The sequence below is a fragment of the Camponotus floridanus genome, unplaced genomic scaffold, assembly GCF_003227725.1.
Source record: "Camponotus floridanus strain SB8 unplaced genomic scaffold, Cflo_v7.5 scaffold201, whole genome shotgun sequence".
In the NCBI taxonomy this organism is placed as follows: Eukaryota; Metazoa; Arthropoda; class Insecta; order Hymenoptera; family Formicidae; genus Camponotus; species Camponotus floridanus.
In genome coordinates this window covers 60981-85427 of record NW_020229328.1, presented here as the reverse complement: position 1 = coordinate 85427, position 24447 = coordinate 60981, and the positions used below count along the sequence as shown (strand labels likewise).

Genomic DNA, 24447 nt, shown 5'->3' with positions numbered 1-24447 from the left:
CAATAGAGAACATGATTAAAGAGAACTTTTTTTTAAATTTCCTGAATTCCAATAAAATTCTATGAGAATTCCAATAAAATTCTGATGAGAAATTTCTGATGAGAATTATCCCAGATATGAAAGAAATCTCTAATCTCTAAGAAAATTTCAAATTTTTCATGGTTTTCGGGATTCTCAAGGATTTTTTTATATCTGGAGAAATCAGAGAATTTTCATCGAATTTTATTGGAGGATTCGGAATACTTTTTATAAAATTCTCTTTCTGATACTCTTATATTATTTCCCTGGAACACTTCGCCGAACGTACGAACGTTACGGGATATCCTAATCGTACGGTTCATTATGAGCGTGCGCGCACACTCGCTCGCGATGACTATGACTGATGCCGCGGCACGAAGAATTGCGATGCGCATTACGAATAAATATCGCACTCTTTGCTCCGCTCGCGCGTCTCTAATGCGGCCGCCACTTGGGTGGGTTTCGAAAATGTGTGTGCACTCGGCGGTCGGCACGAAATAACGCGCGATTAAATTAAATTGGCGTACACGCGGCTTTTCATCAGATCGCGCGATAAACATATGTCGGCGTGATGTTGCCCAAGACGATCGATTTATTACCGCGATCAATCTTCGTGCGTCCGCCTTCATTCATCGCCGATGAGCGAAGGTACCAATGCGCTTCAACTATGTATAACATATCCGGAAACCCGTACAATATTGAATTAAATCATGTATTGAAGGGAAAATGCAACGTACGCACGGAAATTTTGTCGCATATTACAAACAGTATACTAAAGACGCGTCTTCTTATTAAGCGAAAAAGTCAATGATAGATTCTAGATCAACAGACAGAATTACTTTAGTTAATAAAAAAATATCGATTGAAAATATCAGAAATATTTTATAGACGAAAGTAATAAATTAATTAGAAAATTTGTGAAACAAATTATGAAAATAATTATAATATATATTGTAATAAAAATATTTAGATTATTATAATTATAATAGTGTACATTTTTTATATAATTATTCCAAATTATATAGCGTATATTTATATTTTGTTATACGAGTATATACTAACAATAGTATAATATATGTATTATTATAAAATATAATACAACATACTATAATAAGTATATTTTATTAAAGAGTACCACACATTTTTTGAAAAGAATATAATCTTTAATTCTAATTATCGTAGGATTTATATGAAAAAGAAAAAAAGATATATAAAGATTTAATTATAAATGTACGACTGACGTAATTTGAATGAAGGTCAACTTGTGTCGCGGAAATATTACGGTTACATTCGCGACGAGGCGAGACGAGACGAGATGTACGAGATTCTGTGGCCGCCATCTATCTTCGAGCGCACTGGTAGCGTAAGAAAGAGGGCATAATTAAATTAAATTAAGCTCGGGGCGAGCTCTCGGCCTCCTTCCGTGACTTCCTTTCCGTCGTTCTCGCCGCCGTTCTACTGGCGGCGATAGTCACTCGACGCCGCCTTTATTTGTAAGCAATTTGCGCTCGCGGATCGCGAGGCAAAAAATCCGAAAATAATGCTCGCGTATTAATCATACTCTCCACCGTACCTTTCCACCGCTATCTTCGTGACGGCTCTTCCTCCGCAAGGGGTTCTCTCGAGGGGGCAGCCTCCCTCCCTCCCTTTTCTTCGCACGTCATGGTCCTCGCAGAGGCCCGCAAAAATTCCCGTTCGTTGCCAGCGCAATCATGTGCGAGACTCTTTGTAATATGCATGCGTGTCTCTCATTGTCAGACAACCCCTGGGCTGGATCTGAAATCGAATCCGAGGAAGTCAGGAGAGGAGCACCGAGCAACTTTAGCGTCAGCTCTTTAGCGCTCTTTGACAAATTAGTCTCGACGAAATTTCAAATTTAGGATGTCGACGCAGATCTAAAAATATGTCCTTATCTCTTGAATATTTTTATTCGAAATTCCAAATAAAGAGAATATTTAAAAGACATTTTTTGGTACGACTTTCTCTCTCTCTGAAATAAATTTTCCTTATTGTACGTATTTTCTAATAAAATACGCTTTTTTTCGTATAAAAAAGGAAAATACAGAATCACTTGAGCTTTAAAATTTGCTAGATTTGCAAATATATAGAAAAAATTAAATAATCTTTACAAGATAAACATTTTTCACTTGAAAATTCATTTTTTCATTTTTTATCATTAAAAGTCACAATAAATACTGCATTTTATACAGTATTTTAAATATAAATACACAAAAACAGATATTTATAATATATTTGAAATACATATGAATAAATTCACAACTTGGCTTATTGTCGATTGTTTATAAGAACAAAATTATCAAAGAAAGAACGTATAAATATAGAATTGATCAAAAAATTTGTCGAGTCTCAATAAAATTTCATGAAAATTCTGATTTTTGACATTTATAATTAAAAAATTAAGATATGTAAAGCTTTATATAAAATTGAATGAGATACAATTAAAAAGTAATAAATTAATCTTTCTAAATAAACATGCACATTTCTCGAACTGTAAAAAATGTTTGAATGGAATACAAAAAAAATAAAATAACATCTTTCATTGTAATAAAACATCTTTGTTTTTGTTCAGCCGTTGAATTCGATTCTAATAACAATCTGCAATTTCGTGACCGCTGAAGTGGAAACGAAAGCGCAATTAGCGTGATATCGTTATGACGCCAGCCAAGTAGCAGTTTTATAAGTACGTAATATCAAAAAGCGATTACTAATTATCGTCAGAAGAATTAGATAAGCAGTAATCGACCGGCGAAAATGGAGTTTAAACGTCGCGCAATCTCGTGACCGCGAAAGCCCGCTATGCGATTAGCGCGATATCGTTATACTTAATTTCCCTAAACCCAACATTTTTTTCTTACTGCACTTTGCCGCAGCGTATTTGCCACCGATTAGTGTCATTAGCAATCGCAGGAAAATTGGTAGGAGAACGAGTTATAAGAGCAATGTTAAACGATAATTTTGAATCAAAAGTATTTATCAAGATAAAAATAATGTAACTGACGTAAAATAAAGACCCAGTTATCATTTTTTTGCGAAATTATCTCTTAATTTGTCGTATAATTGTTTTAATTATATATTAGCTTTAAAATTGCACATTTTCTGAAACCTACTAAAGAATGAAACATTTGATAAAATAATAAAATACTTAAAATGTAATAAAAATAGCGGTAAGATGCACTTTTATATAAAAAAAATATTAAAAAATTAATTATCACAGGCATTTTCACAAAGATGTAAGTAAAATAGGTCGATATAATACATTATAAATAATTAAGTTAAAATTTTTAATTAATTTATTAATTATACACATTTAACAAAACATTTAAATAAATGTTAATCTAATGTGTTTATTTACAATTTTTCGACCGCAAACGTGAAATCATTCTGTTTATGTTATTATAATGTCGAGACAATAGAAACACAGTATTACTTTTTTGACTTCTTTATAGGTCCGAGACCGCTATCGTACTCGGACGTGTTGAGCATCCTCGCCCTCTTCAACAACCCCGTTCTTTGCCTGTCGCCGTTTTGTTTCCTTTGCTCCTTTTGCGGCACCCCATCGGATCTGAAAACGAAAGAGAGAGAGGAAGCACTCGGGGCGCGTACTTTAATTCTCTCGCATTAGGACTAACCCGCAATTTTCGGTAATTCGACGTAAACGACATGTGGTGAGGACAGAGCGCGATAATCGGAAATTGTGGAAAAAAAAAGAAAAAGAAGAATACATCAGCAAAGCGACGATATACACTCGATATATCCGGACACGAAGGTGGGCTTCCACCAACTGCCGTACCGAATTTCGTATTAGGTTCGTCGCTTCGTGTTTTTGTCCATCGCTCAGCGTCACGCACGAAGCACGCATTTTATCTTGCTTTATAATGGTATCTCTCATTTAATTTCGGTACTTCATACATATATACGTTCTATTATTAATTTTCTAATAAGGATCGATCTAATAAGGATAATTTTTTTAACTATATACTGAAATTTTCTACCTTCAAAAAAAAGGTGAAAAATATTGCACCAAGTTATCTGATCATTATCTGACGAAATAGAAATCTATTAAGTGAATTTCAATTAAGGAATTTTAAAATCGATAAATAGATTAAAATAAATAGATGAAAATGATTTGAGCAATTTTCATTCGACTACTATCTAAGTAAAATTATTTCCGATTAAAAGATTTAAGAGAGATAGTATTTTCAATCAGATTCTAAAACAAATAGAATAAAAATACAATATACAGGGTGTTCCCTCAAATCTTGTATTTTACATAGATTCTGTTGTTCATTCTGCAATAATGATCAATAAATTCTCTTCAACTACATACCGAATATTACATACAGATTTTCTACAAAAAAAAGGAAGTAAAAAATATAACACAAAACTGGCAACACTATCTGATGGAATAGAAATCTATAAAGTGAATTTGGATTAAGAAATTTTTAAACGAATAAGTAAGTTAAAAGCGAGCAATTTAATTTTATTATAAATGAAGTTAAAATTATTTCTGATTATATATATAAGAAAGGAATAAATTCTAAAACGAATAAAATAAAAAAACAATTTATGCGATATCTATTCAAGTCTTGTAAAAAAATTCTCTGAAAAGTCCCTGATTTTTCAGATATTTTCGTTCAATATTTTTAACCCTTTCAAAACAGTTTTTTTGTAGTATATATTTTTACTCATATGAAAGAAAAATAAAGTTTCTTAAGTGCTAAATTTGCAAAAATACTAAAAAAAACCTGAATAAGTTTCATAAACATTTATCACTTATATAACATTTTTATCACTAAAAATGTCAATAAAGAATATTGTTACGTATTTATATTTAATATTTTGACAAGATTTCAAATACATACAAAAAAAAATCTCTAATAATTCCAGACTTTCCATGTATCTTTTTTTTTTTTCAAAGAGTGGAATACCCTGAATTGATTATTCTACTTCTTTGTACGTAAGAAATTACGGAATATTAATTATTTCAACTGCAAAGTAGCACGCATGAAGCAGCGATGCATGAATTGACGAGTTGGATGACACGAAATTTCGGTGCTACAATAATCTTACAGATGAATACCAAGGAGTGAACCTGCACACAGTCGCAGAACGCACTTGGGCTAAGACACGCATACAAAAGCATGTAAGATAATCGCATCCACAGAGGCGTACACTGTGGTCGTCTCTCGATCCATTGGACCGTCAGCTCAGTGCCCGCCTTTCACCCATTAAAACTGACTCGTTCTCTCCCTGTGCGAAGAGCACCAGTCGGTTGCCCGTCGTATTCGTCCAAAGCACGCCCATTCAAATCGCATTAAACACGTTAATGCGTAATGCCGGTCTCGGGGGGAAAAAGATTCGCCGCGCGTAACGTGAAAAAAGGGCAACTCGAGAGAGGAGATACAGAGAAAGGGAGAAGGACAGAGATAGAAGAATATGGCAGAGAGCACAGGCAAATGATCGCCGGAGAACACGGGAATTATAAAGCTTAGTAAAAACACAGAAGGTGGTCTGCAGTCGTGTGATCCAGACGACGTGATACATGAAGCAGAAAGGAAAGGGTTGGCATAGAAATTAATAAGTACGACGCCGTGGTAGTTAGACTTGATTCTCGTTTGCATCAAGTCGTGAAAAGAAAAAGCAGTGGACCGTAAACAGCAAAGTATTTTAACGCAACTATGATAAGACTAATAGATGTTTACATAATGTAATTATATAATTTCGGTTTAGAGATATTTTAATATCGAGATACATAAATAAGATAAATAATTTCTATATTCGTTAATAAATATATAAAAAGAGTAAATAAAGTACAAATGAGAAAAATAATAAAAATTAGAAAATTAGACAACTCTTTCTGCGTTTAAAATCAGAATAATGCATGAATGAATTATATAATTTCGGTTTAGAGATGATATTTTAATATCGAGATACATAAATAAGATAAATAATTTCTATATTCATTATTAAATATATAAAAAGAGTAAATAAAGTACAAATGAGAAAAATAATAAAAATTAGAAAATTAGAGAACTCTTTCTGCGTTTAAAATCAGAATAATGCATGAATGAAAGGCGAGGAAAAAAGGTTTCCTTCAAAAAAAAGTTAGAGCGTGCAAAAGGATATATACAAGCGAGAAGAAGCAAATACAGGTGGATGACAGTTTCAGGATTTCGTAAATGCGAGCGAGAGATGAAACGACGGGGGCAAAGAGAGGAGGGAGGCTTGTGCTTGTCCTGTGGTTTCCGTAAATGGCGTAGCCACGGCCGGAAATGGCGGTCGCATCAGTCTGTTTAATAGCCGTATTGTATAATTATGAACAATGGGGAGAGGGAGAGAGAGACAGAGACAGAGAGAGAGAGAAAGAGAAAGAGAGAGAGAGAGACCTGGAGAAGGGCAGCAGCGGAGTGCCATGTGAAATGCACACCGCTGAAGATAGAATGAGAAAGCTAGAGAGAGGAGGGAAATGAGACACATTTGTCGCGAGCGAGCGAGGCAATGCGAGCTTAGGTGGAGTGAAATGGAGAATATACAGTCGGGGGAAACGTGCGGAGAACACAACGACGAGCACGACGAGAACCGTATGGCTTATGGTCACCAGCCACCGTAGAACACGTCCGCTTGTTCGTCGTACATGACGGATGACACAGAGCGACAGTTTTGATGCGTCCGCCAACCTCTCTAGGAGCCATCGCACGAGCCATCCTACTCGGCCTGTGGGTGCTCTACGCCAGGATAGACAGTATGAGCAGAGGAGGAGGCAGCGGTTAACACGCTAAGCCACGCATGAATCCGTCATTAATACCGTCACTACGGACTCACCATAGGCTCCGCGATCGCGCGGTTCAAATACCATCATCTGAACGCGTTCAACAGTCACTCTATTTACGAGTTCTTTCCCATAATGTAAACATATTTTTTTTACCGCAATTATGCATTACACATATTATGCAAGTGTATGTTGCTAAAATTACATTAGTTTCTCGAATTTTTTGCATTTTTAATATGCGACAATTTAATATGGAAAATGAGAAAAATTTTAAGAACGCAATTATAACAATCTTGAAAGAAAAAGAAAACTTGATACTTACGGCTTGTGTAGGCGATTGTTATGGTTGGGCTTCAGACCTTCTTTCTCGCGTAGCTTTTTACCGATTCCGCCGATTCGGTGCGGCGAATCTCTCAACGCAAAACTTTTGGCATAGTGACCCAAATGAAGTTCCTTTCGATTGAATATCTCACGCATATCACGCGGATAACTTGAATAGAAACGCATCCATGAGGTGTACGCTTTGGAATAAAGAGATTATAATGTAAAGATAATTATACATTTCCAGTTACACTCGCAATTAATCAATATTAATAAATTGAAATTTGTTTTTCTACACTGAAAAAAATCGTTTGAGTATACCAACAAGACGTATATGATTGAAGGCATTTTGGTTAAATCAAACAAGAATTTCTAGTTATCATAAGACTCGATTTTTTATAACTAAAACGTTTAATAGATTTTACTATAAGGATTTGGTTAGTATTTTCTGGTTGGATCTATAAAATTTCTTGTTACATTAATTTCTTTGCTTGCTGCTAAGCGAGGAGTCACTCTTAACTTAACTCGTATTCAATATTTGCCATAAAATGTATATAAAGAACCAGTATTAACATTAAATCCAAAGTATTTTTTTTTTCTCTTACGAACAGTAGTGTCAGAAAGAGGATGCTAGCTCTCTGGTTGTGTGTGTTTGAGCTGCATGCTCTTCTTGCATCACTGTTTATCAGTTTAATTTCTAACAAACTGAACTTAAAATAATTTATTCAATAATCTGGATTGAATTTATCCAATAATCTCGTTGGAATTCAGAATATTAAACAGACTTTTGAGATTAGATGAAAAAAATTTTAGACGACTTGGTGCTGGCGAGTTTAGTATTATTAACCAGAAAATTTGGTAAATTTAACAGGAAAAAATTAATCAGATTCATCTGGTAATTCCTACAAGAATTCTGGTTCGTCCATTTTCCAACAGACATACTGATTGAATCTACCAGAATTTTAATTAATGCAACCAGATTTTTTTCTTAATGTAGAAATAATAAAATTGAGATGCAACGCTTTAGTATGTCAAGTACACTCGCCTCGTCTACGTTTAAGAGGTCACGTGCAACTCGGATGTAATAATCAGTTACGTGTATTGCGCCCTTATTAATCGCAGTTCCATTAAGTGGTTCCACGGGGGGTTGGACCGCCCCTGATTCCAAGCTTAGGGTGTGTGCGCGCCCCGTAGCGGGCTATTAAGAGGCATTAACGGTAAAGGAGGAGGTAGTCGAGTCAAGTGCTGCAGCTAATAGTCACCCTCGCGTCCCTTCTTAACGTCTCTTGCTTGTATGTACCGGTGAGAAACCCGGGGGATAGTCCTAAGAGAACTCGACATGTGCACGCCGACTGACACGGCCACTGACCATGTTCCGTGCGAAAAACCTGACTGAGACTCCAAATTTGATTCCCGGCTGTTTATTAATAGATCGCCTAATTTCTGATGTTTGACCAAGTAAGAAGATAACAACGCTGAACCAATGTTTTGATGCAATGAAATTATTATCGATAATAATAATAATAAAATTACGCAGAGATCGCTTTTAAATTCTCTTGAACGTTATTCTGACATCTACTCAAGAGAGAGCGTAACATATATTTATTACTTGATATATAACGAAATTATCTAATCGAATAGATTTAATTGCAAGTGGATGTTTTATTTGGATCCCCTGTAAGTGTTTCTAATTTTCATAATTCAGTCTCATTTCTCAACGTTTTCCATCTTGATTTCCGTCTGCTTCTAATCTCAACTCCTCCCTTCCGTACGAAAGAAACCCCGCTGAAGTCTTTCTTGCGGCTTGGTGTCAGTGTTGAAAAGGGAGAAATGTTTTTCTCCATTTAGCGCATAAATCACATGTGGGGGCGGTGTCTAGCTGAGAAGTCAGAACGGAGAGAGAGGGAAGGAGAGATGTAAGAGTGGGGTAGCATTGTTCCTAAGTGATGTAACTGCGTCTTATTGTATTTGTATCCTGTATCGCATTGTTAAGAGTCTCTCGCCACAAAGCGTAAGTGGTTTTGGCGGAAGTCACATTCAGTGGTTGGATTGTGTCGGCCACCTCCCTCTGTGAAAGACGCGCGAGCGATATACACTAAATTCGATCTAACTTGCGACGAGCACGGAAAAATCAACGTCTATTGTGATAATAAAATTTAATGAAATATTGTATTTTTTTTAATCAAGTGTTATTTTTAAAAAATCGACTTAAAACTGAATGAAAAAAATGTAAAATGTAACAGATTTTACACTTTTTTTAAAATTCACATATAAATGTGATTTATTTCGCGTCTCAATTGATGCATCACACACATTATTTCGATAAAATATAAATAATTTATTAAATAATTTGATTAAATCGAATGACGAAAACAATATTTGCAGAGAATTACGATGAATAGAATATAGTCGAGTACCGACACGAGGCTTAAATCATATATATGGAATGGAGTGGATGAATCTCTTGGGTTAGTGGCGAGGGTCGCAGCTCGAGGGGGTTCGTTCTATAGAACTGTACTTGCTATTGAAGGTTGTTCGGCTCTATTGGGGTAATAATGTTACGAATTAGCGAGATTTCCACTTCTCCGCTCGTGCGTCGACCAACGACTTCGCATCGGTCACGAATTAAATAAATTTCGGAATTGTTGCCGAGAATAGCATCCACATTATTTTTCATTGTATTTCTGTTGCACACGAACATTTTTATGAACTTAATTCCAACATTGAAAAGTATATCTTTTATTATGACCGGCGTAAAATACTATCATTAAAACTTAAGTACAATTGAATTTTTTTTATTATTGTAAAATATATAAAATTAAATGTATAAAATTATATAAAATTAAAAATGCAATTAAAAAAATATTTAAATGTTTGAAAATTAATAATATTATATAAAATAAATTAAAGTATCTTAAAAAGCAATTATGAAATGCAATTTATAAACTGCAATTTGTACGTTTTTCATTTTTTTAAAATAAATAAAAACATTTAAAACATGCTTTCAAATATTTACTTTTTTCATGCATTTTTATTTGTTTTTATAAAAATGCTGTTTTTTCCAAACCCTTTTTAATGTGTTTAATCTGAACGAATAAATGATAGAGTATGAACAATAATCTCAATAGATTATAGCAAATAATCTCAATAGATATATTAAGAGATATTAGCTAATTTGTTATTCACTTCCTACTTTCCTTTCATTTGCTCCTTCCAAACCTCAATTCCCATGCGAAAAGTGCAATACCGGGGGTTACGAGCAACGGCAGCAATTAATCTATCAATCACTAGCTACGTGCAGAGGAACGGTCAAGTGGTTAGCTGTGTAACGTCACTCAAATCTAGGGCGGCTAAGCGCTCAAAAACCGTGGCTAACCTTCGTGTAAAGCCCCGGCTGATGCGGGACAATTTCGAAGCTCGAAAACCTTTTAGAAAGATTAATGGTTCCGAATTTCCTTTTTGGAATTGCTCGTTGCTCGTTCACGCGATTATCGCAATCGACGTAACACAGCCGTTAATGTACTTCCGCAAAAATAATCTCCAAGAATTGTTTACCTTGCCTTTCTGTTTTTGTTATCGTATTAACAAAAGATGAATTTTCTCAAAATTGTTCAAACATGTGATAAACGGAGCCTTCATATTTATAAACGATAGCGCTTCTTCAACTTTTATGTGTATACACAGAAAAAAGGAAGTGTCAAATCAAAACTTATATACTTAAACTAACGCGTTCATTGTTTCGTATATACGCAATAATTTCTAATCTTCTTAGAAGAATTTAATAATTTTAAATTTCAACAATATTATCGTTTTATTTTAATATTGTAATTGTCATCTCAAGAATATATAATTATTTAATTCTACTTTAAGAAAATTATAATCTTTGATTTAAAAATGTTATTTTCTATCCAACATTGTTTCTTTTCCATTCAAGACAATTAAATCTTAAATCATGAGAATATATTTTTCTCGATTGAACTATATAAAATGGCTTCATTCAAGTAAGCAATTATTCAAGCAATTATATTTTTCTTAAATTAACGCGATATAATCTCATTTCAAGATTTCCATGTTAAAACTAAATATATTTTCAAAATAAGAATGTCCTTTTTTCTGTGTACGAAATAATCGAAAAATATTTCAAGAGAAACAAGCAACAAGTTAATATACGATATTTATATGAAAGGGAAATTCGCAAGGGAAAAAAAGTCATCGTGAATATGAAGAGGGCTAATGTCTTCATTTTCACAAGTATTGGGTCGATTATAATAGATTTATTATTGTAGCAAATAAATTCCTTTCTGTAGCGACCCTAATAGAGTAACCATGGCATAGCAAACAGGATCATCCCTCCCCATCGATAGACTATGTAAATATCCAAGGAGGTGGAGAATGAGGCGAATGTGAAGGGAGACAGAATAAGAGCCCCATAATGTACGCGTAAGGGTTGCTTGCTTTATATGCGTGGGGTGCCCGGTGGAATTGGCTTAGTCTACCCTGAAGTCAGTTCGCTTTCGTTACAATCCAACTGCATCAAAGTAGATGTTCGCTTATGTCTCGCAGTTCTTCATCAACACTTTGCCTTGCACGAAGACAAAGATTTAAGCTTTTATTGCACGTGTGCCTCTTATAATGTACATGTAAATATACAGGATGTTTCATTCCAAGTAAAAATATTTCGAAAAATATGAAAAATATAAAAAACCGTTTTAGATAAAAATTGGTTCAATGGAGGACATAAGTTAATGTCATTGGTTTGACTTTGAGTAACCGTACCGGGTCATATAAAATTCAACTTTATTTTTTTTAATCCCCTACTTTTCATTATATATTTTTTGTAGCTTATTTCTAGAGCTTTTCAAAATACTATATAATAAACTATCTTTCCATTAACTAATAGTACTTCCGAGTTATAAAGCTTGAAATGAATTCTTAATTTTACATAAATCATAAAATATTCATTTTTCAATTTCTTTCCTCAATACTTTTACGCACAAAATAATGAGAGGAATCAATTGGTGTAAAGAAAATATAAATAAATAAATTGTTTTTAAGAAAAAATACATAGTTGGTTATTGCAAATTACATACCTCTTATTTTGCGCATAAAGTATTGAGGTAAGATCATCGAGAAATAAATATTTACGAGATATTTTATAATTTATGTAAAATTAAGAAATCATTTCAAGCTTTATAACTCGGAAAATACTTAATGGAAAGATACTTTATAGTGTTTTAAAAAGCTCTCTCGAGATAAGCTATAAGAATGTGCAATAAAAAAAATAAAGGGTTTCAAAAAAAACAAAGTTAAACTTCTTATGATCTTGTCATATTTATTTAAGATTAAACCAATGATACCGTCTTATGTCCTCCTTCGAACCAAACAACTTTTTTCTGAAATATTTTTCTATATCTTTCATATTTTTCGAGATATTTGCTTGGAGCGATTAAAATGAAATACCCTATATATCAATCCTTATATAACATTGTATAGTTAATGTTACAATATCTAACTCATTACATCCAATTTCGCGTATCTCCTGATAATAATTTGGATTTATAAAGTTTAAAAAATGATAAAAATTATAATTTTATTTCTTACAAAAAGCACTTACCTTTATACGCCTTCGCGCCAAGTTGCTTATTTTCCAATACTAAATTTTCAAAATTGTTTTGCAGAGCGATAGCTGCCGCTTGCACGGAGTTATGCTTGGAAAGAGGTCCCAATAGCTTGTCCAAAATGTCGTTCATATTCTGTTGTTTGATTCTGATGCGCCTTGACTCGAGCATCCGCACAAATTCGACTTCCGAGGGCGTCAGAAAGATTGTTGCTGTCCCGGAGCATCCTGCACGCGCTGTTCTACCGATTCGATGAACATAATCCCTAGTCGAAATTGGTCCTGTATACTGAACAACGCAATCTACCTTTGGCATATCTAGACCTCGCGCTGCGACGTCCTGGATAATTGGAAAAAAATACATCTTACATAGAGTGAATTGTATGCAAAATATTTTCCAAAGAATCTTCGATTTGTACAAGATAAAAAACAAAACTCTGTATCTAATTTAGTCAATCAATAATACAGAGTGAGTTATTATTAGAAAAGTTATTATTAAACAACTGGGTGGATTATTATTAGAAACAATTCTAATAAATCCTAAGGTTGGCATTTTATCTCTCGAAAGATATTTTTTGGAATAAAAATTATTTGATTTCAAAAACATTGTGATCAGTATAATTTTGTTTCAGACGGAAGCACTTCCAAGATTTCAAAGTCATCTTTGTTTTTCAAACAAAACCACATTCTTTTTTTCGTTCTATAAAAGTTCTATAAAAGTATTAAGATAGAATTAAAAGATCAACAATTAAAAAGATATTTTATAATTTATTTCGATATATTATAATATTTTGTAAAATATTCATTTTTTCCAATAATTTTATCTTAATATTTTCACATTCGATAATGAGCTCATTGAAATAAAAAATGTATAATTACATTTAAAAAAAAATGTGCAAATGCGATATTACATTTGTATGAAGATATGTCATCAGTCAGTTCTACTTATTAATCTCTAGAAAATTTTGATTTATTTGTTGAAAGAATGAAGGGAATTTACAAGTTTACTCTGTATTTTATATTCTATGTCAAAGTATAACTTGTACCTTATATAAACTATAGATTTTTCCAACTATAATGACTCCATCTTAGTTTTCTTTCTACCTTAGCTTTAATATGAATAATAAAAAAAAAGATTTGTGTAAATAAAATATTTCATTTGATATAAAAATACAAAAATAATAATTTCCGAAATACGTTTTTGGGACAAAAATTGATCACAAAATGTATTTTCGGAAATAAAAGGAAATACATTTTGTGATCAACAGGTCAATTTTTGTCCCAAAAACGTATTTCGGAAATTATTATTTTTGTATTTTTATATCAAATGAAATATTTTATTTACACAAATCTTTTTTTTTCTATAAAATATATCTCAGGATTTGTTTTCTATAAAATATATCTCAAGATTTACTAGGAGTGATAATTTCTTATTGGTGCTACAATTTTGTTGGAACAATATCTTCAATGCTTATCGCATCCTAATGTTTAGAAGTGCCTGATTCCACGAACAAAAGGCGACGAGTCTGCGCGACCTGCTGGTACAAATGTCTTACAAACCGCGGTGATTTCTTGTTTTGTGGCGACGTGAATGCGCAGGGCGAGCGCCTGCTGTGCCCCCCAACAGCGAACGTTTGAGCACGGCCCTGATTTCCTGCGTTTGGCTAGCCCATGATTTACTGCGATGAGAGTACTCCGAGTATCTCTCTCTCTCTCTCTCTCTCTCTCTCTTTCTTTCTCTTTTTCTCCCTCTCGATGGGCCTCAAGGACTAATCCCAGACCACCAGTGGGGGGGCGTCGCGGCCCCCGGGAATTCTTTCGCGGCACGATACGAACATATCCGTGTATTCTTATTACATCTTTTCCTGCTATTAATTCAACACACGTCGACGACGGCGCGATTCGGGCGCCAGCGTGAAGGAATAGAAAGAAAGCAATCTCTATGCCCTCTCTCTCGAAATAAATATCGATCGAACTGGATATATTCTCTCCAACTCGCTCCATGATTCCGTTATATTTTATCGCTTGATTAATGTTGATGAAATAGTTTCTAGCTATTTATTTTGTGTGATTAAAAATAATAACGCGGAAATAGAATAATTACATAGAAAAAAAAGAAGTGTCAAATCAAAATTTATATACTTAAACTAACGCGTTCATTGTTTCATATATACGCAACAATTTCTAATTTTCTTAGAAGAATTTAATAATTTTAAATTTCAACAATATTATCGTCAATAATATCATTTCAAGATTTCCATGTTAAAACTAAATATATTTTCAAAATAAGAATGTCCTTTTTTTCTATGTTTTTCTATGTATTTTTTCTATGTTCTGTGTATGTGCAAAAAAGGCTCAATCTCTAGAAAATTGGAATTTGCATTTTAAATTATATATATATATATATATATATATATATATATATATATATGCACATATACAAACAGAACCGTATCGATTAATTTATACGGTATTTCTGAACATGTGCGAAAAAAATTCGAGAGGCAATTCATTAATTAATTTCTTGAAGAAAAATTCACATGTATTAATGTCCTAAACAACTAATGATTTTCGAAATATAAAATGTTTAAAATTAAAAAAATGAGATTTCAAAAAAAAAATATTTTGACAAAAACAAAATTAAATAAAATTATAAAAATTGTTTGAAATGACCCCACTTCCAGTTATAATATATATTAATAAATCTGTTCTCCTCTTGCTTGGCGAATATGTTCAAAAATACCAGATGTATTACAGATTGTTGCACTACATTGTGCAATTTTTCACTGAGAAAAATGTCCGATGAAAAGGTAACGAATATTAACGACGGATATTATACCGATCACTTTAATCAGATATCTGATCGGAAAGTTCCGAATTTTGAACTTTCTGATCAGATACCCGATCGATCGATATTTTCTGATTGGATATCTGACCGGTTTCTTTTTTTCCGATTAAAGTGATCGGTATAATATCCGTTCGTTTCCTCTTCACCGGATATTTTTCTCAGTGTTGAAATCTTCAATCGAAGTGATGTAAACTAAAAATTTAAGGGAAAAGAATTCAATGACTCTAATTTTGCGAATCAAGACTAAAGTCGAAATATATATTTTGAAATCTCATTTTTCTAAATCTTCAATACTTTATAACTCGAAAATTATATTGTTTAAGACACTGGGATATATATAAACTTTTCTTCAAGAAATTACTCAAGAAATCACCTCCTCTGAAATTTTTCGCACATATTTAAGAATACCCTACATAATTTGTGCAAATATCTTAGAACAGCTACGGAAAATGAGATAAAAAAATATATAAATTAAATAAAATATCTCATCATACAATGTATATGGGCTTCTTCAATGCCAATCGATTCAAATCAATTTGTAATCGATGCTCGTAATCATAACTTAGCGCATTAAAATATACAAGCCACTGGTTTCGATACACGGAAAGAGAGACAAAGAGCGCCGAAGAGCAATCGATAGGGGCGATTAAGACAAACGATCGTTTAAAGAAATGGACCGGGGGATTCAGCGGGACGCGGGATCAAGAACTGATCGGCCGTTCAAAACATCTCACTCGGATCATAGATCACACGGCGGTGGATCCGACTGAAAGCGGGAGTATTGCCGGCCGCGGGGATGCCCCTTCGTAGCTTTTCAATGTGGAAATTAATAATACCGTCATAAAACCTACATGTGGTAGGTGATCCCGTAAAACGTGGGCGGCTACCACCACGCATTCCGCGGAGTTCAACATTAATGAATTAAATATGCCCGATATATTTATTCTCCAAGTACACAATAAATTATTTTGCTTGTACTCGATGTCGAAAGCGTTGTATCAATATGATCGACAGTGAATAAGATATAAAGATTTAATTTAGAAATTTTAAATAAAACGGCAGAAAATATAATAAATTTTTTGTATTGTATTGTAAATTTTTAATATTTTGATCTTTTTAAATTTTTAGTAGTTTTCTAATGAAGAAATTTTTATTTTTACCCGTGTTTAAATAAATTCACATTTAAAAATCGCTAAAGGGCCCCACACTAATTTAAGAGAAAATTTTCCATCGAATTGGCTAAATTTTTGATATGTTTTATTTTATTCTGATCAAAAGCAACTAATAATACAGGAAAAGTTTCATTACAATTACAAAGTATATTAAATATATATATATGTATTTTTTTAAACAAAGTACTTTAGGATATACTTTAGAATTCTTGTAAAGGAATTGCTTATTTTATAAAAAAAATGTGACTTATGAAAACGTATATCCTAAAGTATTTTGTTTTCAAAATACAAGATAATAAATTTGAGATAGAAAATGAAAATTTCGAAAATCTAAGAAAACGTTTAAAGATTTTATTTAGAGTTTTATTTAGAGATATTTTATTCAAATTTAATATGCATACATGTTAAAAACCCTTTTTCAGTATAGATGAAATATTTTTATATCTACCAAGGGCGTGCATATGTATAATCATATTAAGTTTTATTTTTAATGATATGCCACTGTTTTTTTTTCAAGTTTAATAATTTTATTTGAAATTCCAAATTAAAACTCAACAGAAATTACTCTTTTTTTATGTGGTTAGCTGTTTTCGAGTTAAAATGAAAAATTGAAATTAAAAAATAATAATATAAATAGCTTCATTTTTTCAAAATTTGGCACTTTATATTTTGAAAATATAAACCTTAGAACATAAGACGTTTTCATAAGATATTTTCTTTATAAAATAAATGATGGAATATCCCTTTAAATTCTTGATTCCTATTTATTGAATTATTCTTGATATGAAAAATTATTCTGCATATTTACATATGTATATATTTTCCTTTATATATATTTTCTCAGTTTATTTTTTAATTCTTTTTTTTCCTAATTATATTTAATTTTAAATAACTTTTAATTTTTTGTCTTAATATATTGGTATATCTAAAGCATCTTACAATGTGTATTTTAAGAAAAAAGAAAGATTTTATAAATATTTAGAGATATTTAATCGAAGAAATAAGGAAAATTTAGTCGATATTATCTTAATTAAAGCATTTTTAATTGCAATATATGTATAGAGTTTAACGAGGATAACAAGAGGAAGATAAAAGGAAGATAAAAGGACTCGTGCGAATTTCATGGTCGAACTGCTTATACGTTCGCCTGATGAGAAGGAATTAATTTTTACGACGCGTTAAAAAGATTGTCATTCGTTCGCGTCGATGTCGAACATCATTTACAAATCTTGCTATCGAAATTTAATCGATAAATTTCTTTCCTTCACTTATGTACACATTCTCCCTGCGATACTTTCGGACACAATAAATGAAAGTAATAACAGTATTTCACGGTAAAATTAGAATTAAGCGATGAGGAAAGATATAATGAGAGCGCGGATTTTATTTTCGACAATCCCCACGACGAAATCGATCGCTTTCACCGGTAATTACGACAGTTAAAGCAGTCACCGAGAGTTGAATGCGAATCAGAAAGTTGCTCTGTTATTCGACGTCAGATTAATTCGGCCGATGCAATACGGATGTAATTAGTGGCGGCGAAAGAAAGTTACTTATCCATTACTTGGCGAACATTATAACGCCATGATTAATTATGCCGTTCACAGAATGCAATTAGCGAAACAAGCGCTTCTATAAATATATTATAAATATTTTAACAAATCGAATAAAAAAAATGTATCCTTTCACTGAGGATATCTTGTTGATAGCATGATTTGTTTCGTAAGAAAATTAGTAATCGCTTATAAAAAATTAATGTGTTATGTTACAAAGTTTGAATTGTTAAACGATTTCTTTAGAAAGCGAAGAAAACACATAACGGATGATCATAATTATACTCATTACCAAGGCCTCATGTGCTCGTATAATTTTTAACCTCTGAACGCAGCGTGAGTCCGGAGGTATTAAATTCCCTCTCGAAAGAATAAGTCATGGAGAGTGTGTATAATTTACAGCTCAGAGAGTGCCGACAGATATCCTTTTGTAAATTTTCTTTCGTTATCTCAGTTTATTTTTTCTCTTTTTCTTAAATTATATATAATTTTGTATAATTTTTATTTTTTTTCTTAATATTTTTTTAATTATTTAATTTAATTTTTAATTTTTTAATTTAATTTTTAATTTTTTTTTAATATATATTTTTTTAAATGTATTAGTATCTCAAATAAACTCAATAACACTTTACAAATGTGCAATATATATTTTAAGACAATATTTAATATTTATAGAGATTTTTAGTCAAAAAAATAAGAAAAATTTAGTCGATATATCACATTTTTCAACGTGTACTGTAAATTATACATGTATTCAGAAGTTAGATCAGTTAGAAATTTAAATATGTATTTATAAAAGTACGTGCAATCAAAGAAAATTATATATGTAAAAATTTCATAAATATTTATAATATTAAATAATTTAAATTACTTAATTATATTAAGTAATTTAAAATTACTTAATTATATTAAGTAATTTAAAATATATTTGGAATATATAAAATATATATTTGTCATTAATGTATTAATTTGTGCAAAAAAATTAGGATTTAAATACTATAATAATAGCACTGGTATAAAGGTTGGAATTGTTTACGAAAATGTCAGATTACTGCGAAATGTAACATTGTAATCTATCTGCATATCGATTGTGAAATGATTAATGCAATTTCATATTATTGCCTGATATTCTCCAATATAATGTTACATTGAAAATAGACGAAAAATAATCCGGAACATTTTTCTTCTTTCTTACATTCCAATTACTGCGCGTCTTAGCTCTTACTTGCTCAATTTTTAATTTTTAATTTTATTATTTAAACCAATTTATTTTAATTTAAAACATATTACTCACCGTGCATAATAGTACTCCACTCTTCGCTCGACTAAAAGTTTTGAAGACTTCCGTCCTTTCCTTCTGTGTCATGTTACCGTGTAGTTTGAAGAATTCTACGTTAACCAGCGGATCGGAGTCCTCATCGTCATTGTCATCTACTGATTCCGTAAGAATAGAGGACAAAATTTCGGTATGATAGTCCACCATGTCTTGCGTGGCCATAAAGATCAATATTTTATGCTGCCCAGGAGTCTAAAATAAACAATAACAAACAACCACAAATATACAGAGATAGCTGTTTGCGAATAAAATTACATCGTTCTTGAAATGGAGAGCAAAGAGGTTTTTACCTGACATCTACTGACGATATAAGCGCTCAGAGTGACCATTCTTAATTTAGGTGGAGTGACTATGTAACTCTGAATTACACTTTGTGGAACTATTAAATCTTCGTTGATCTCGCTGGTATCTCCTCCGCTTGTTTCTAAGTTCTCTTTAGCCGCGTCAACGAAGATTGGATTGTACATCGCAAGGCCCGCCAATTTTTCGACAGCTTGCGTCAAAGTCGCGGATAATAAAATTGTCTTTCTTCTTGATTGAGTTACATCTTTACAATCTTGCTCAATGTTTTGTGCATTTTCCGCTTTCGAATCAAATTCTTGATTCATACTTGAATATTTTGTATCTTTCTCCCTTCCTTTTGAAACTTCTTTTCCTTTGATAATAACTTGATTGTCATCTTTATTATCATCATTTGAATTATCCATATGTCTCATTTTATCATTTATGTGATTTTTCTCTATTTTACTACAAAATTTTATATCATCTTCTTTGGAAATATTTTTATCAGTTGATATATTTTTAATATTTTGTTTGAATATTTTCATAGCGTCGTATCCTGATTCATTGTTGTGATTTGACACTTTCAAAGCATTTACTATCCTAAATTGTAATATATATATTTAAAATTTAAAAACTTATTTAACTTATTTATTAAAACTTATTTTAAATTTCTGATATAAATTAATTATTTTTTTTGTAACTTATATAACAATAAGATAATATAATTAACAATTATGAACTTTATATATATATATATATATATATATATATATATATAATTTCATAATTGTTAATTATATTTTAAATTTCTGATATAAATTAATTAGTTATTTTTTTGTAACTTTATATAACTAATATAACTAATATTATATAACTAATATAAGTAAGGTAATATAATTAACAATTATGAACTTTATATATATATATATATATATATATATATATATATATATATTTCATAATTGTTAATTATATTATCTTACTGTTATATAAGTTACAAAAAATAATAATTAATTAATTTATATCAGAATTTGTTGTTCTTTTATATAATTAAAAACAGTAAAAGACTCACTCAGAAATATTCTTTTCATATCCCATTTCAAGCATTCTATCAGCTTCATCTAATATGAAATATCTAACTTCATTTAATCTCAATGCTTTTGTATGCTTTATGTGATCTAATAATCTGCCAGGAGTAGTTATTAATATATTACATCCCTTTCGTAATCGAGCTTTTTCTGCTTTTCTCTTTTCTCCGCCAATTATATATCCTGGTACAATCCATGTAAAAGGCTAAAATATTCATAATGTAGCTTTAACATATAAACACATATAATTATTAAATATTTTTATCAAAAAATATATTCGCCTAACTCACTTTAACTAATTTTATGAAACATTCGTATGTTTGAAGGGCCAATTCTCTTGTTGGTACAACTATAAGGGCTGATAAACCACTATTTCTATTTAACTTTGGTCTAATTTTGTGTAATAGTTCAACAATAGGTAAAGCATATGCTAATGTTTTCCCAGATCCTGTTTGAGATCTTATTAAAACATCTTTACCTGAAAATATCTCAGGAATGGCTTTTTGTTGAACCGTTGTCATTTTGGTTATATGCATGTTTTGTTCTAAATTTGAGATCTATGAGAGAAAGAATATAAATTACTACTTTTGCGCAAAAATTTTCATTTTAAATGAATATGAAAATACTAACCATAAATGGATGAATATTAAGATCTGCAAAAGTGATCTTTGTAAAAATTGGTTCGTCTACAGGCTTTACAAGCCTCTGCCCTATAATCGGTACATCAGGATTATTGCCAAATAAGGAAGAAATTTTTCCACCTCCTTTGCGCAATAATTGTGGAGTATTATCTGATTCTCTGTGATTATTTACAGTTTTTTCTTTGTGTTTCTTCTCATTTCTTTTATTCAAAATGCTCATCTGCTTTATTTTCAAGGTAGGAGATTTCTTAGTTACCGCATCAAATTTTTCATTTAATTTACTATCTTTATCAATGTCATGTTTTTGAGATATATTTAATTCAATTTTATTCAATTCATTCAACTGACTTGGGAATATATCGGAAAGTGTTTTTTTCTGTTCAATTAAAGTATCTCTTCTTTTTGCCAACAATGTCTCACCCATATGTTGTTTCGTTACTTTTGTAAAGGATACTGTCTGTTCATTTGTAATATTAGAATTAGAGTTTGCTACAGATAAAACTTTATTAAATTTCACATCTTTCTTATCTGTGTCATCGGATTGTTGTTTAATCTTTCCTGACTCTGGAGCTTTTATCATTACATCTTTAACACGAGATGGAATTTGAGATTGTGCATTATGAGCGACAGTGTTAGTCTCCTTCAATTTTTTAACAAAAATAGTTGATAATGACTTCTGCCTAATTCGTTTCTTAGATTGTGTGTCTTGCGTATCTTTTGATTTCTTATTATTCACTGCTATACCTTTTTTGCCTGAGGATTGATTTTTCAATCTTTTAATTGAAGTTTGAAAAGATTCGGTTCTTCTCTGTTTATTCTAAAATGCACAAACATTTATGAAAAATTAATTTACTTTTCCCTATTTATATATTATTTATTCAAGCCTCATTTAATGATGATAGAAAATTTTTCATATTTTTGCACATGTTTCATATGTACTCATCTGTGCACGTGTTCACAGAGATTTCCTAACCTAGACTAACTTCAAGTACTTACAGTTCTCGCTGAGAAAGCTGGACCCGCTGTTACATTTAAAGAAATATCCATGTCTTGAATTACCATTGTACATACGAAACAATTATTTTATTAGCAAATCACTTTTCCGCAATATAACAATTATAAAACGTAACGTAATTCAGAAACACACCAAACACGTTGCGAAACATGTGACAAACTGCGCGCATGCGCGCATTTCGGTGCGCGCGAATTAAAGGTGTCTTTACATAAACTGCTTAAGAAGCAGTGCAGCCTGAAGTTGGAACATCCTCTTGAAGAAAAAGGATAGCGTGAATTACTGTGTGTGTCTTTTTCTAGTGAACGTACCTGTATGAGCGGTTTTAAAACCTGAAATTGCACTATGCGTGCGTCAAAGGAAGAAGACAGACAATTAAATGTTATCCTTTTCTCTCAGAAGGATGCCTCCCGTTTTCCACTATTTTAAAGCAGTCTATGTTAATATATCTATATGCCTTTAAATTATTATTATATTAATGTCACTATCAGCAATACATTAGTAGGATAAATATTATTTTAAAAAATTAAATATTATTAAAAAATAAATGTTATTGAAAAACTAATAAATATTATTTTTAAAAAATTGAATATTATTATATTAAATATTAAATTATATATAATAATATGTACATACAACTATTTTTTCATACATTTATTTAAAGGACTTATAAAACTAATTTTTTAATACTTGTTTAGATTTTAGTATGCGCCCAGACAGACGAATATCCGAATATATCCTTTAAGGATATTGAGAGAATTCATGGACCATCCATTTTACATCTTTCGGATATTCTACGAACGTGATATATCCATTTATGAAATTGGTATACAGAAAAAAGGACATTCTTGTTTTGAAAATATATTTAGTTTTAACATGGAAATCTTGAAATGAGAGTATATTGCGTTAATTAAAGAAAAATATAATTGTTTGAATAATTGCTTACTTGAATGAAGCTATTTTATATATAGTTCAATCAAGAAAAATATATTCTTCTGATTTAAGATTTAATTTCCTTGAATGGAAAAGAAACAATGTTAGATAGAAAATAACATTTTTAAATCAAAGATTATAATTTTCTTAAAGTAGAATTAAATAATTATATATTCTTGAGGTGACAATTACAATATTAAAATAAGACAATAATATTGTCGAAATTTACAATTATTAAATCTTCTTCTAAGAAGATTATAAATTGTTGCGTATATACGAAACAATGAACGCGTTAGTTTAAGTATACATATGTATAAGTTTTGATTTGACACTTATTTTTTTCTGTGTGGACATGTTTTAATCCCTGACATGATAAAAGAGAAGACATTCGGAATTCTAATTTACATTAAAAGAATGAAAACAGAGTGAAAAATATACAAATATTTTAAAATAATATACTTATTTTAAAAAAATTATATTATGCACTATTAAACAAAAATCTTAAAGTATTTTGTATTTGTACTAATCTCTATCTATTTCATATAAAATTAAAAATTTTAATTTTATTTATATGCGTATTGAACTTTATACATCTTAAATAGATAATGAATACATCATTTGCTGGACATTTATTTGTGCGATCATCTATTTATTTGCTGGACATTTATTTGTGCGAGCTATAAAATTAATTTAATATTTGAAGTTTCTATTGAGAGATTCAGAAATTATATAGTACATCTTTTATCTTATTTGTCGAACTTTGCAAGCTTTATTCTCATGATTAAAATTTAAATACGAAATAGACATTTTTTGATTTGACCATTTTCTACGATGTT

General features: G+C 31.0%; 1 protein-coding gene across 1 annotated transcript; it reads right to left on the bottom strand.

The window, feature by feature from the left end:
* Positions 1 to 1268: 1268 nt before the first annotated feature.
* On the bottom strand, positions 1269 to 22839 carry LOC105251601 (probable ATP-dependent RNA helicase CG8611). Its single transcript, XM_011258534.3, has 10 exons — positions 22663 to 22839; positions 21656 to 22483; positions 21316 to 21582; positions 21010 to 21230; positions 19946 to 20537; positions 19614 to 19847; positions 12744 to 13086; positions 7131 to 7329; positions 3467 to 3601; positions 1269 to 1794 (listed from the first exon to the last, which is right to left on the bottom strand). The coding sequence occupies exons 1-10, from the start codon at positions 22726 to 22728 to the stop codon at positions 1773 to 1775; spliced, it is 2907 nt and encodes a 968-aa protein (XP_011256836.2). The 5' UTR covers positions 22729 to 22839; the 3' UTR covers positions 1269 to 1772.
* Positions 22840 to 24447: the final 1608 nt, after the last annotated feature.